The sequence below is a fragment of the Macaca mulatta genome, chromosome 11 (assembly GCF_049350105.2).
Source record: "Macaca mulatta isolate MMU2019108-1 chromosome 11, T2T-MMU8v2.0, whole genome shotgun sequence".
NCBI lineage: Eukaryota > Metazoa > Chordata > Mammalia > Primates > Cercopithecidae > Macaca > Macaca mulatta.
The window spans coordinates 118909793-118923142 of NC_133416.1; the positions used below are offsets into that span (position 1 = coordinate 118909793).

At 45.6% G+C, this 13350-nt stretch overlaps 1 protein-coding gene across 24 annotated transcripts in view; it reads left to right on the forward strand.

Moving 5' to 3' along the window:
- ACAD10 (acyl-CoA dehydrogenase family member 10) overlaps window positions 1-13350 on the forward strand; it is a 73017-nt gene that overhangs the window by 24599 nt on the left and 35068 nt on the right. For all 24 annotated transcript variants that reach the window (XR_013401409.1, XR_013401408.1, XR_013401406.1 and 21 more), the window contains 3 exons: window positions 3462-3620; window positions 6137-6296; window positions 9309-9450. Coding sequence is in view for 20 of the 24 variants with exons in the window: in XM_015152820.3 (XP_015008306.3) it covers window positions 3462-3620; window positions 6137-6296; window positions 9309-9450 (461 nt within the window). In the remaining 4 variants the exon portion in view is untranslated. The remainder of the gene's footprint in view (window positions 1-3461; window positions 3621-6136; window positions 6297-9308; window positions 9451-13350) is intronic.

Genomic DNA, 13350 nt, shown 5'->3' on the forward strand with positions numbered 1-13350 from the left:
TTATTTTTATTTATTTATTTTGAGATGGAGTCTCGCTCTGTAACCCAGGCTGGAGTTCAGTGGCGCAATCTCAGCTCACTGCAACCTCCGCTTCCCAGGTTCAAGCCATTCTCATGCCTCAGACTCCTGAGTAGCTGGAATTACAGACGTGTGCCACCATGCTTGGCTAATTTTTATATTTTTAGTAGAGACGGGGTTTCACCGTGTTGGCCAGGCTGGTCTTCAACTCCCAACCTCGAGTGATCCGCCCATCTCCGCCTCTCAAAGTGCTGGGATTACAAGTATGAGCCACCGTGCATGGCCTATTTTTATGTGTGTGTGTGTATATATATATATATATATTTTTTTTTTTTTTTTTTTCTTGAGACAATCTTGCTCTGTTGCCCAGGCTAAAGTACAGTGGCACCATCTCGGCTCACTGTAACCTCCCTCTTCTAGGCTCAAGCATTTCTCCTGTCTCAGCCTCCTGAGTAGCTGTGATTACAGGCATGCACTGCCCCTGGCACTACCACCCCTGAATTTTTAGTAGAGACAGGGTTTCACCATGTTGGCCAGGGAAGAAGGAGGCTTCCCCTCCATCTTCCTGGGATAGAGACTCCAAAGTTTGAACTCCTGACCTCAAGTAATCTACCCACCTCGGCCTCCTAAAGTGCTGGGATGACAAGCATGAGCCACCATGCCTGGCCCCTATTTGGGTACTCTCTTTGTTTTTTCCCTGAGAGAGGGTCTCTCTCGGTCGCCCAGGTTGGAGTTCAGTGGCTCAGTCTCAGTTCATTGCATCCCCACCTCCCAGATTCAAGCAATTCTTGTGCCTCAGCCTCTTAGTAGCTGAGACTATAGGTGCATGCCACCACGCCTGGCTAGTTTTTGTTTTTTATTAATATTAGAGAGCGGGTTTCACCATGTTGGCCAGGGTGGTCTCAAACTTCTGACCTCAAATGATCAACCCACCTCAGCCTCCCAAAGTGCTGAGATTACAGGCATGAACCACCATGCCCGGCCCTATTTGGATACTTTAAAAATGTTTGTTTTTGTCTTATAACCAACAGCAGTGATAATTCCCTTTAGAGACTCCAAAGCCCAGATTGGCAGTTGATCTTCCAACACCTTTTAGAGTTGTGATGGATCAGAAGAACCCTTCCCCTGGCCCATTGCTCCAAAGATATTCCGAGTCAGTGCAAAAGGGAACAGCTCACCAAATATAGTGAGAGTCATGGTAACCTCTGGAACACATTGGATGAAATTTCTCTGATAACTCAAGTATTGGACATTTTGCTACCAGAGCCCCTTTCTGATTCTTTCCATCTTTGGAAGAGCTACTTTGGCTGGACTCCAGGAAGTGGCATATTCCCTTAGCCCTACATCTGCCTATGCCTGGCTGTATTTGTACCCTTCGTTGGGCCAGTGAGATTAAAGATTTTCAACTCTGCCTACACATCACATGACCTGGAAGTTTGTAAAGATTCTGGGTCTGTTTCCCTGGAGGCTTTTGTTGAGTATGTCTAGTTGGGATCCAGGCATGTGTATTTCTTTTTTTTTTTTTTTTTTTTTGAGACGGAGTCTCGCTCTGTAGCCCAGACTGGAGTGCAGTGGCCGGATCTCAGCTCACTGCAAGCTCTGCCTCCTGGGTTCACGCCATTCTCCTGCCTCAGCCTCCCGAGTAGCTGGGACTACAGGTGCCCGCCACCTCGCCCGGCTAGTTTTTTGTATTTCTTAGTAGAGACGGGGTTTCACCATGTTAGCCAGGATGGTCTCGATCTCCTGACCTCGTGATCCACCTGTCTCGGCCTCCCAAAGTGCTGGGATTACAGGCTTGAGCCACCGCGCCCGGCCCTATGTGTATTTCAAAAAAGCTCCACAGGTGATTCTGCCGTGCAGCTGGGGTGAGACACCCCAAGATGCAGTGAGGGACTTGGACTTCGGATTCTGTCCATGCTTCTGTCTTACCACACAGCCTCCGTCATGCTTACCTTGAGAAGGAGGCTTCCCCTCCATCTTCCTGGGATAGAGCCTTGGTAAATAAAATCATTTTTATCTGATCCACATTTGGAAAAACACTGGCCTTGTTCCCACAGTTCCTGGTTTGCCAAGAAAGTAATAGAAACCCTGAATAAGTTCATGCCATCGTGTGCAAAATAGAACAGAAAAAGAAGGCTAGAGATCTTATCAAACAAATCTTAAGAATTTATTTTACTTCCCCCAAATGTAATTCACCTAGTGAGAGGAGCTGTCTGCTTCCTGGAACTTTGCCCCATCCCCCACAGTTCCCTCCACTTTCCTGTCTCTCGTCTCAGCCAGTACAGCTCTGCCGCTTCCATGTGGTACGTTACATCGATCGGTGTCTGAGACACCCTGCTTCTGTACTTCTCACTATTGACGTTTTCTTTAGGGTAGCTTCTTAGACTTTTTTTTTTTTTTTTTTAGCTCATTCAGGTCCTTAGAAGACAAGAGAAAGTAGAAAGGTCCAGTTTATTCGGACATTTATTTACCTGAAAGGGCAGTTCTCACCCAACCCAGAATGCAAGTGTGGGATAGAGAGAGGGGCCATTGGATTTGTCCTTGGCCTTGGAGAGCCTGGGTCATTCCAAATGGCAAGTCAGAGATTTAGTTCTGTTCTTCGGGCAGATCAGAGGGTATTGGTTATAGGCTATGTGGCTGTCTTGGGCCCACACTATAGGAGATTAAGCCCTGGGGACACTAAAAGGACTTTCGGGGAATCAGTGGATCAGAGACAGCCTGACACTGAGAAGGCTTTCCCAGGTTCTCCTGTACTCTCACCAGCACCCTCCACCCATTGCAGATCAGATACGTGGCTGAAGCAAGGTCATCAGAGTATAGGAGCCTCTTAGCATGTCAGGAACAGTGTCAGCCCTCCCATGGAATTTCTGTCTACATGGAGTATGGATGGGTTTTTAAACCTCTAAAATAAACACTAAGTTCGTATTTATTTTATACTTGTGACAGTGTCTTCTTTCTGAAAAAAAAAAAAAAAATGGTGAACTACTTCCCATAAAGCTGACATGTACAGCTTTTCTTCTGCTTTGTTTAGCCCCAAGATGTGACATTAGCCAAATGCTTTGTCATTTTGGAACTCAAGACTTAAGTTTCATTTAAGTTTCACAACTTACTGAGCTAAGATAGGTAAGATGACTATTAATATTCTTCCCATTTTGTTGATGATGACACTGAGGCCCATTATAGCTTTGCTTGTTTGCACAGGGTCACAGTGTCTGAAACAGACATTTTGGTTTCTCGAGTTTGCCCCCATGTTGTAACCCAGTATTGTCAAATTCCTCAATTTAAGAAGGCAACATCATTTTATATCATAACAATCTTAAATTACTTGTTATAATAAATCTCAACTGTCCTTCTTATGCTTTTCCTTTCAAAAAGTTTACCAGCATGCGTGTGGGAGCTCCACCTTTAGGGACATTCATCTCTCATTCCCGTCCCTCCATCAGGTCGTGGAGTCCTGCGTGGAAGGGATCTGTAAGCCAGACCCTAGGATCTACAAGCTGTGCTTGGAGCGGCTCGGCCTGCAGCCCTCTGAGTCTATCTTTCTTGATGACCTTGGACCAAATGTAAAAGCAGCTGCCAGCCTTGGTATTCACACCATTAAGGTAATAGTCACTATTTTTTGAACCCCCTCCCATGCACGAGCCACTAGTGCAACATATTTCTCTGTAATCTTTTTACATTTGTAGCTCTAGCTTTCCTTAAGGTTTCTCCCTACATTTCCATAGTCATCTTATTTTGTGTTAATTATGAAATCTATGTGACTAGCTGCTTGAATTTTCAATGAGAAGCAAGACAAACAGGTACTGAGAAGGCAGCTTGAGAAAAGAGATAGGAAAGGAGGTGAATGGTAGGCTTAAGACCTTTGTAGGGGTGTTCACCCAGGAGGCAGAGCTTGCAGTGAACCAAGATTGCACCATTGCACTCCAGCCTGGATGACAGAGCAAGACTCCATCTCAAAAAAAAATAATAATATTAGCAAAAAAAAAAAGATGTTTGTTTCATAATTAAAACTCAATATTGTACCTTCGTTCCTAATAATACTGTCCCTGATGGACTATAACAAAAGTGCTACAGTATTAACCTCCCTATCTGATAAACTTGCCAAAAATTCTAAAATAAATCACCCATTTTCTAAAATAATAAAACATTGGTTCAGTGGATAAAAAGAAGTTTTAACTTCAGTTCTCACCTCGTTTGCTCTTGTTATTGGTGTCCTTATTCTTGTAGGCTGTTATATTATTCCCGGCCTTCAAAGGTTTTTTTTTTTTTTTTTTTTTTTGAGATGGAGTCTCACTCTGTCACCCAGGCTGGAGTGCAGTGGCGCGATCTCGGCTCACTGCAAGCTCCGCGCCCCCCGATTCACGCCATTCTCCTGCCACAGCCTCCCGAGTAGCTGGGACTACAGGCGCCCGCCACCTCGCCCGGCTAGTTTTTTGTATTTCTTAGTAGAGACGGGGTTTCACCGTGTTAGCCAGGATGGTCTCGATCTCCTGACCTCGTGATCCACCCGTCTCGGCCTCCCAAAGTGCTGGGATTACAGGCGTGAGTCACCGCGCCCGGCTATTTGTTTGTTTTGAGACAGAGTCTCACTCTGTTACCTAGGCTGGAGTGCAGTGGCTCAATCTCGGCTCACTGCAACCTCTGCCTCCTAGGTTCCAGTGATCTCCTGCCTCAGCCCCCTGAGTAGCTGGGATTACGGTCGCACACCACCATCCCCGGTTAATATTTTTGTATTTTTAGTAGTGACGGGGTTTCACCATGTTGGTCAGGCTGGTCTCAAACTCCTGACCTCGTGATCTGCCTGCTTCAGCCTCCCAAAGTGCTGGGATTACAGGCATGAGCCACTGCGCCCAGCCTTTGAAGTTTTATACAAAATCTTGTCTCTGCCACTCTGTACAGAGTTAACTCCAAACTCTCCTCCACCCTATTTGGAAAAATTACTTCTATTAGAGGGACAAACAAAGCAATTAAATCAAAACGTATTAAACAAATTTGAAGAGAAATTATAAAATAAAAAGAGGGGGAATTGTAAAAAGTAAAGTAGAGGTTCCTCTTCAAAGACTTTCCTCCCCACTTAAGTAGGAATAAATAGTAACTTCTCTTAGAAGCAAAATGTATTTGAAGACCTGTGCTAGCATTCTTAAATATCTGCTAGCTGTGATAAAGAAATCAATGTGCTTTATGTTCTTTACTCCCACAATTTAGCCTAAATATTTGCCCTGGCATGCTTATACTGGTCCAAGCAAGCATTAGGTCATAGCCTGTTCCTCTTCCTTATTTGAAGGTGTTTTTACTTTTCTCAGCATTCCACAAGTTACTTCTTCCTTCCTTTGTTCTCCTCTACCTTTGCCTCTTTCAAAAAGTTCTAGGCCGGGTGCGGTGGCTCACGCCTGTAATCCCAACACTTTGGGAGGCCCAGGCGGGTGGATCATGAAGTCAGGAGATGGAGACCATCCTGGCTAACACGGTGAAACCCTGTCTCTACTAAAAATATAAAAAATTAGCTGGGCGCAGTGGTGGGCGCCTTTAGTCCCAGCTACTCAGGAGACCGAGGCAGGAGAATGGCGTGAACCCAGGAGGCAGAGTTTGCAGTGAGGCAAGATAGCGCCACTGCAGTCCGGCCTGGGCGAAAGAGTGAGACTTCTATCTAAAAAAAAAAAAAAAAAAAAAAATTCTAAGTTGCTCGCCAATCAGGATAAATACAGAATTTAAAAGTCCCATTCCAGTGAAACCAGACACAGCAGTAGGGTGGATGCGTCAGGTTATAAATGACCCTGTCTCCTTTGTTTGGTGTACTCTTGTGGCAAAACTGCTGGCGAGTGTACCCTTTCTGCAGGAAGTAAAAATGGCCTTCCTGAGTAAATTAAATTTGTGTTCAAGTGCTATGTCTTTATGGCACTGGGGAACAAACATTTCGGACACCTCCTAGGAAACAGATAGGAGCCCCCGGGGCCAGGGTTGACTGCTGGCACCTGTTCAATATATATTCTCTACACTTGTACTACCATGAATTGTAAAATTAAAAAAAAAATGTATATATATTCTCAACATTCTGTGAAAAGAAGGGAAAAATAACAACAACAAAATATATACATATACATATTCTCTCTGAAACCAGGTTAATGACCCAGAGACTGCAGTAAAGGAATTAGAAGCTCTCTTGGGTTTTACATTGAGACTAGGTGTTCCAAACACTCAGCCTGTGAGAAAGACGATGGAAATTCCGAAAGATTCCTTGAAGAAGTACCTCAAAGACTTACTGGGTATCCAGACCACAGGTATGTGGGTGTCTTTCATGTTTTGGTAACTCTCTCCGAGGCGAAGGTTTTGGTCTGTTTCTCACTTTTCAACCCTAATGGAATGGGCTGGAGACAAAGAAGCTTTACAGTGAGGAAAATAGCCATTGGGCCTGGTGCATCTGAGCACTGCTTTCAGTTTTGCTTGGGAAAAAGCATTAACTTCCCTATTTATGGATCTCCAAAAGTATACCTATCCCACTCTTACACCTGAGAGTGTGGTATGGCAGTGGTTGCCTGCTTTCAACAGGGAGAGGAACTTGGGGACTGCAGTATGTGCTCAGAGGATTTTACAGTTTCTAATGCTTTGAGACGACAGCCCATTTTGTGAAGATGACTTAGAAGTTACATTGGCAGGCGGGGTACGGTGGCTCACGCCTGTAATCCCAGCACTTTAGGAGGCCGAGGCAGGTAGATCACGAGGTCAGGAGTTCGAGACCAGCCTGGCCAACTTGGTGAAACCTTGTTTCTACTAAAAATACAAAAATTAACTGGGTATGGTGGTGGGTGCCTGTAATCCCAGATACTCAGGAGGCTGAGGCAGGAGAATTGCTTGAACCCAGGAGGCAGAGGTTGCAGTCAGCCGAGATTGTGCTGCTGTACTCCAGCCTGGGCAACAGAGCAAGACTCCATCTCAGGAAAAAAAAAAAAAGAATTTGCATTGGTGACCAGGGTGTAGTGGCTCACTCCTGTAATTCCAGCATTTTGGGAGGCCGAGGCAGGCGATCACTTGAGGCCAGGAGTTCGAGACCAGCCTGACCAACGATGTGAAACCTTGTCTCTACTAAAAATACAAAAATTAGCTGGATGTGGTGGTGCACAACTATAGTCCCAGCTGCTCTGGAGACTGAGGCACAACAATCGCTTTAACCCGGGAGGCAGTGGTTGCAGTGAGCCTATATTGCGCCACTGCACTCTAGCGTGGGTGATAGAGTGAGACTCCCTCTTAAAAAAAAAAAAAGAAAAAGAATAAAAGGGGGCCAGGCTCAGTGGCTCACACCTATAATCCCAGCACTTTGGGAGGCTGAGGCAGGTGGATCACCTGAAGTCAGAAGTTCGAGGTCAGCCTGGCCAACATGGTGAAACCCCATCTCTACTAAAAATACAAAAATTAGCCGGGCGTTTTGGTGGGTGCCTGTAATCCCAGCTACTTGGGAGGCTGAGGCAGGAGTATCACTTGAACCCGGGAGACCAAGGTTGCAGTGAGTGCCACTGCACTCCAGCCTAGGCGACAGAGCAAGACTCCATCCCCCCCCCCCGCCAAAAAAAAGGAAAAATACAAAAATTAGCTGGGCATGGTGGCACATGCCTGTAGTCCTAGCTACTCAGGAGAATCACTTGAACCTAGGAGGTGGAGGTTGCAGTGAGCTGAGATCGTGCCACTGCACTGCAGCCTGGGCAACAGAGCAAGACTCTCTCAAAAAAAAAAAAAAAAAGTTGCATGATTTTAAAATGCAACAAGTTGTCTCCATTTCTTGGAGAGAAGTTTTCTCTTTCCTCCTTCACATTCCGCCCTCAGAAAACCAGCTGCCTTGTGTGCTTTAGAGGACACTTTTGGGTCAGGGGTGGTGACTCATGCCTGTAATCCTAGCACTTTGGGAGACTGAGGTGGGCAGATCACTTGAGGCCAGGAGTTTGAGACCAGCTTGGTCAACATGGCGAAACTCCATCTCTACTAAAAATACAAAAATTAGCTGAGTGTGGTGGCGCATGCCTGTAGTCCCAGCTACTGGGGAGGCTAAGGCAGGAGAATCGCTTGATCCCAGGAAGCAGAGGTTGCAGTGAGCTGAGACAGTGCCACTGCACTCCAGCCTGGATGACAGAGCAAGACTCCATTTCAAAAACAAAAGAAAACAAAAAAAGAGACTTAAAAATTTTTTTTAATTTAATTTAATTTTTTTTGAGATGGAGTTTTGCCCTTGTTGCCCAGGCTGGAGTGCAATGGCATGATCTCAGCTCACTGCAACCTCCACCTCTTGGGTTCTAGTGATTCTCCTGCCTCAGCCTCCCAAGTAGCTCGGATTACAGGCACCCGCTACCATGCCTGGTTAATTTTTATATTTTTAGTAGAGATGGGGTTTCACTATGTTGGTCAGGCTGGTCTCAAATTCCTGATCTCAGGTGATCCACCCACCTTGGCCTCCCAAAGGGCTGGGATTACAGGCATGAGCCTCTGCTCCCGGCCAAAGAAGACATTTTTCCCAGGTGATAAAGGTTTCACCCACTTGCTCCTTGAAAAAGGCTTTTATTGATAGAGTTTCACATTAGGATGTTTTCCAGCAATTGGATTATTGGTAGTGGCCTCTGCACAGCTGTGGCACCCACTCTGGCTAGCCGGAAGAACTCAGGCAGACTTCTGTTGCTTGCCTGCTCTTCTAACCAAGTGAAATCAATCTACACCCAGGGTTCAGTCTTCTTATGGAGCTGAGAATGAATTACTTTCACCTCAGCCAGGATCCTGCAAGGGAGCCATGGAATTCAGCCTAGTGCAGTGGGAAATTGCATCTCATGAAAGCAGCTTTGTGTCAGGCCAAAGGCCTCTGTGTCACTCCTTTCAGCTGTCCCAGCAGTGTCAGGCAGAGGGACGTGCAAGGGCACCTTTCATCCTCAGGCTTAAAGCATTCTATTTAGCAAGATGGGTTGCCATGGCTGCATTTGTGCTTGATGAACAGAATGAGCATGTTTTTATTCATGGAGCAGGAGTTGGCAGGAAGGACAAAATTGGACACCTGCACAAAATGAGAAAATTACTGTGGTATAAAATGAATGGCCTTTGACAAACTGTAGTGGCATGTGATCCTGGACCTGAGTTGGCGGGGTGTAGACCTGGGACTCAGTCACTCCTGGTAGGCAGGTAAGAGGTGCTTTTCTTGCACTGCATGGCAGATGAGGATATTTTGAAGCCCAAATGCAGAACTCATTAGAAAGAAAGAATGTCTGCTCAGATCTGTCGTCCAGGGCTGGTTTGAGTTTTCTTTGTTTTCAAACTTGCAGGCCCATTGGAACTCCTTCAGTTTGATCACGGGCAGTCAAATCCAACTTACTACATCAGCCTGGCTAATCGTGATCTGGTTCTGAGGAAGAAGCCCCCAGGGACACTCCTTCCATCTGCCCATGCCATAGAGAGGGAGTTCAGGTAAGTTTTCAGGGCCAGGGGAGCACTTGCCCACTAGCCTCCACCGTGCACAAGCTCAGCCCTAAACAGAAAAGTCAGCACTCCATAAAAACACCCCAAGACATTTAAAACTACAGTTATGGACCAGGTTTTGTGGGTCACACCTATAATCCCAGTGCCTTGGGAGACCGAGGCAGGAGGATCATTGAGCCCAAGAGGTCAAGACCAGCCTAGGCAATGTGGCAAAACCCTGTCTCTACCAAAAAAAAAAAAAAAAAAAGAATTAGCCTGCTCGTGGTGGCACGAACCTGTAGTCCCACCTACTCAGGAGGCTGAGGTGGGAGGATTGCTTGAGCTGGGAGGTTGAGGCTATAGTGAGTTACTGTGGCGTCATTGCATTCCCGCCTGGGAGACATTGTGAGACCCTGCCCCAATCCCCAAAAAAGCCAAATGTAAATTAGAACTATTCTGGAAAACAATATGATACAATTTATTAAAAGCCTCAGAGTTTTCATACTTCTAGACCTAGTAATTCCAATTCTGGGTCTCTGTCTTAAAGAAATAATTCTGGCCGGGCGCAGTGGCTCACGCCTGTAATCCCAGCACTTTGGGAGGCCGAGACGGGCAGATCACGAGGTCAGGAGATCGAGACCATCCTGGCTAACACGGTGAAACCCCGTTTCTACTAAAGAATACAAAAAACTAGCCGGGCGAGGTGGCGGGCGCCTATAGTCCCAGCTACTCGGGAGGCTGAGGCAAGAGAATGGCGTGAACCTGGGAGGCGGAGCTTGCAGTGAGCCGAGATCCGGCCACTGCACTCCAGCCTGGGTGACAGAGCAAGACTCCGTCTCAAAAAAAAAAAAAAAAAAAAAAAAAGAAATAATTCTAAGTAGGGGGAAACAGCTTTATGTATTAATATGCTCACCACAAAGTTGTTTAATAAGAAGAATTTGGAAGGCCAGGAGCAGTAGCTAATGTAGTCCCAGCACTTTGGGAGGCTGAGGCAGGTGGATCACTTGAGCTCAGGAGTTTAAGACCAGCCTGGACAACATAGTGAAAACCTGTCTCTACCAAAAATACAAATAGTTAGATGGGTGTGGTGGCATATGCCTGTAGTTCCATCTACTCAGCAGGCTGAGGTGAGAGGATCTCTTGAACCTGGGAGGTGGAGGCTGCACTGAGCTGAGATGGCACCACTGCATACTCCAGCCTGTGTGACAGAGTGAGACTCTGTCTCAAGAAACAAACAAAAGAGTTTGGAAACTACTTAAATGTACTATAATCTGTACTATAATCTGTACCATAATCAGGAAATAAGTAAACCTTGGTATATCTACTCGTTGCAATGACAGAAATAGTAATAGCTAACATTTATTGAATGTTTAGTGTGTGCCAGGCACTAAAATAAATGCTTTGAATGTCTTGTTACTGCAGAGCATCCTCACAACTCTATGATATGTTACTGTTATAATCCTCATTTATAACTAGGAGGAGTGAGGCTTAAAGAAACCAAGGCAGGCAGATTGCTTTGAGCTCAGGAGTTCGAGCCCAGTCTGGGCAACATGGTGAAACCCTGACTACAAAAAATACAAAAATTAGCCAGGTGTTGGTGCCTTGCACCTGTAGTCCCAGCTACATGGGAGGCTGAGGCCGGAGAATCACTTGAACTCAGGAAGCAGAGGTGTAGTGAGCTGAGATCGTACCACTGCACTCACAAAGTGAGACGCTGTCTCAAAAAAAAAAAAAAAAAAAAAAAGATTAACCAGCATACCCAGGGTCATAAAACTAGTAAGCAAGTGCTAGAGTCTAGCTTTATAGCCAGTCCATCAGATTTCATAGCTCACCCTTAATGATTATGCTGTTATTGCAGCTAGTAAAACTATGCCTATAATAACAAATGTGTATGATAAAATTTTAAGATAGTAAAGGCAGATACAAATTGCATATATAGTATTAGCTGATTTTTTTTTTTAGGCAGAGAGTCACTCTTGCCTAGGCTGGAGTACAGTGGTGCGATGATACCTCACTATAAACTCGAACTCCTGGGCTCAAGTGATTCTCCTGCCTCAGCCTCCCAAGTACTACAGGCACATACCATCATGCCTGGCTAGTTTTACAAATTTTTTTGTAGAAATGGGGCCTTACTATATTGCTTGAACTCTTGGCCTCAAGCAGTCCTCCCACGTTGACCTCCCAAAGTTTTGGGGATTACAGGCAGGAGCCAGCGTGCCTGGCCAAGGTTTTTGATTATTAATTTAATAAAAATATTGTTACTCAGATATTTTATTTCATCTTGTTTTAGTTTTGGTAAGTTGTAATTTCTAAGGAGTCTGTTCATATCACCCAAGCTATTGAATTTATTATTTATCATATTCCCTTACTATCTTTTTAATATATGTAGGATCTATAGTGATATCCTTTTTTTTTTTTTTTCTGTCGCCCAGGCTGGAGTGCAGTGGCATGATCTTGGCTCATTGCCACCTCCACCTCCCAAGTCCAAGTGATTCTCCTGCCTTAGCCTCTCAAGTAACAGGGATTACAGGCACGTGCCACCATGCCCAGCTAATTTACTATTTTTAGTAGAGGTGGGGTTTCACCATGTTGGCGTGGCTGGTCTACAACCCCTGACCTCAAGTGATTCACCTGCCTCGGCCTCCCAGAGTGCTGCGATTACAGGCGTGAGCCACTATGCCCACCCTAGTGATATCCTTTCTTTATCACTGCTGGTATTGATTGATAATTTGTATTCTCTCTCTCGTTAGTCTAGCTAGGGGTTTATCAATCACATTGATCTGGGAACCACAGTTTGTTTTGTTACTTTTTTCTATTGTTTGTTTTGTTTTGAGGCGGAGTTTTTGCTCTGTCGCCCAGGCTGGAGTGCAGTGGCGCAATCTTGGCTCACTGCAACCTCCGCCTCCCAGGTTCAAGCGATTCTTCTGCCTCAGCCTCCTGGGTAGCTGGGACTACAGGCACACACCACCATGCCCGGCTAATTTTTGTATTTTTAGGAGAGATGGGGTTTCACCATGTTGGCCAGGATGGTCTCGATCTCCTGACTTCGTGATCCACCCGCCTCAGCCTCCCAAAGTGCTGGGATTACAGGTGTGAGTCACCGCGCCCAGCCTTTTGTTTGTTATTTTTTGAGACGGGGTTTCGCTCTTGTCGCCCAGTCTTCATTGCAGTGGCATGATCTCGGTTCACTGCAACCTCCGCCTCCTGGGTTCAAGTGATTCTCCTGCCTCAGCCTTCTGAGTAGGTAGAAGTACAGGTGTGAGGCACCATGCCTGACTAATTTTTGTATTATTATTATTATTTTTTTGAGACGGAGTCTCGCTCTATTGCCCAGGCTGGAGTGCAGTGGCATGATTTCAGCCCACTACAAGCTCTGCTTCCTGGGTTCACGCCATTCTCCTGCCTCAGCCTTGCGAGTAGCTGGGACTACAGGCGCCTGCCACCACACCTGGCTAATTTTTTTTGTATTTTTAGTAGAGACAGGGTTTCACCATGTTAGCCAGGATGGTCTCGATCTCCTGACCTTGTGATCCGCCCACCTCGGCCTCCGAAAGTGCTGGGATTACAGGTTTGAGCCACCATGCACAGCCCTAATTTTTGTACTTTTAATAGAGACAGGGTTTTGCCATATTGGCCAGGCTGGTGTTGAACTCCTGACTTCAGGTAATCCGCCCACCTTGGCCTCCCAAAGTGCTAGGATTATAGGTGTGAGCTACCGTGCTGGGCTACATTTTAATTTTTATTGAAATTTATTGAGATTTATTTTATGGACCAGCACATGACTTATCTTGGTAAACATATTGTGTTTACTTGAAAATAATGTATGTTTTGCAATATCTGAGTTAGTGGTATACAAATATCCATCAGATCAGGTTGGTTGGTAGTGGGTTCAGATATATGTCTTTAGAT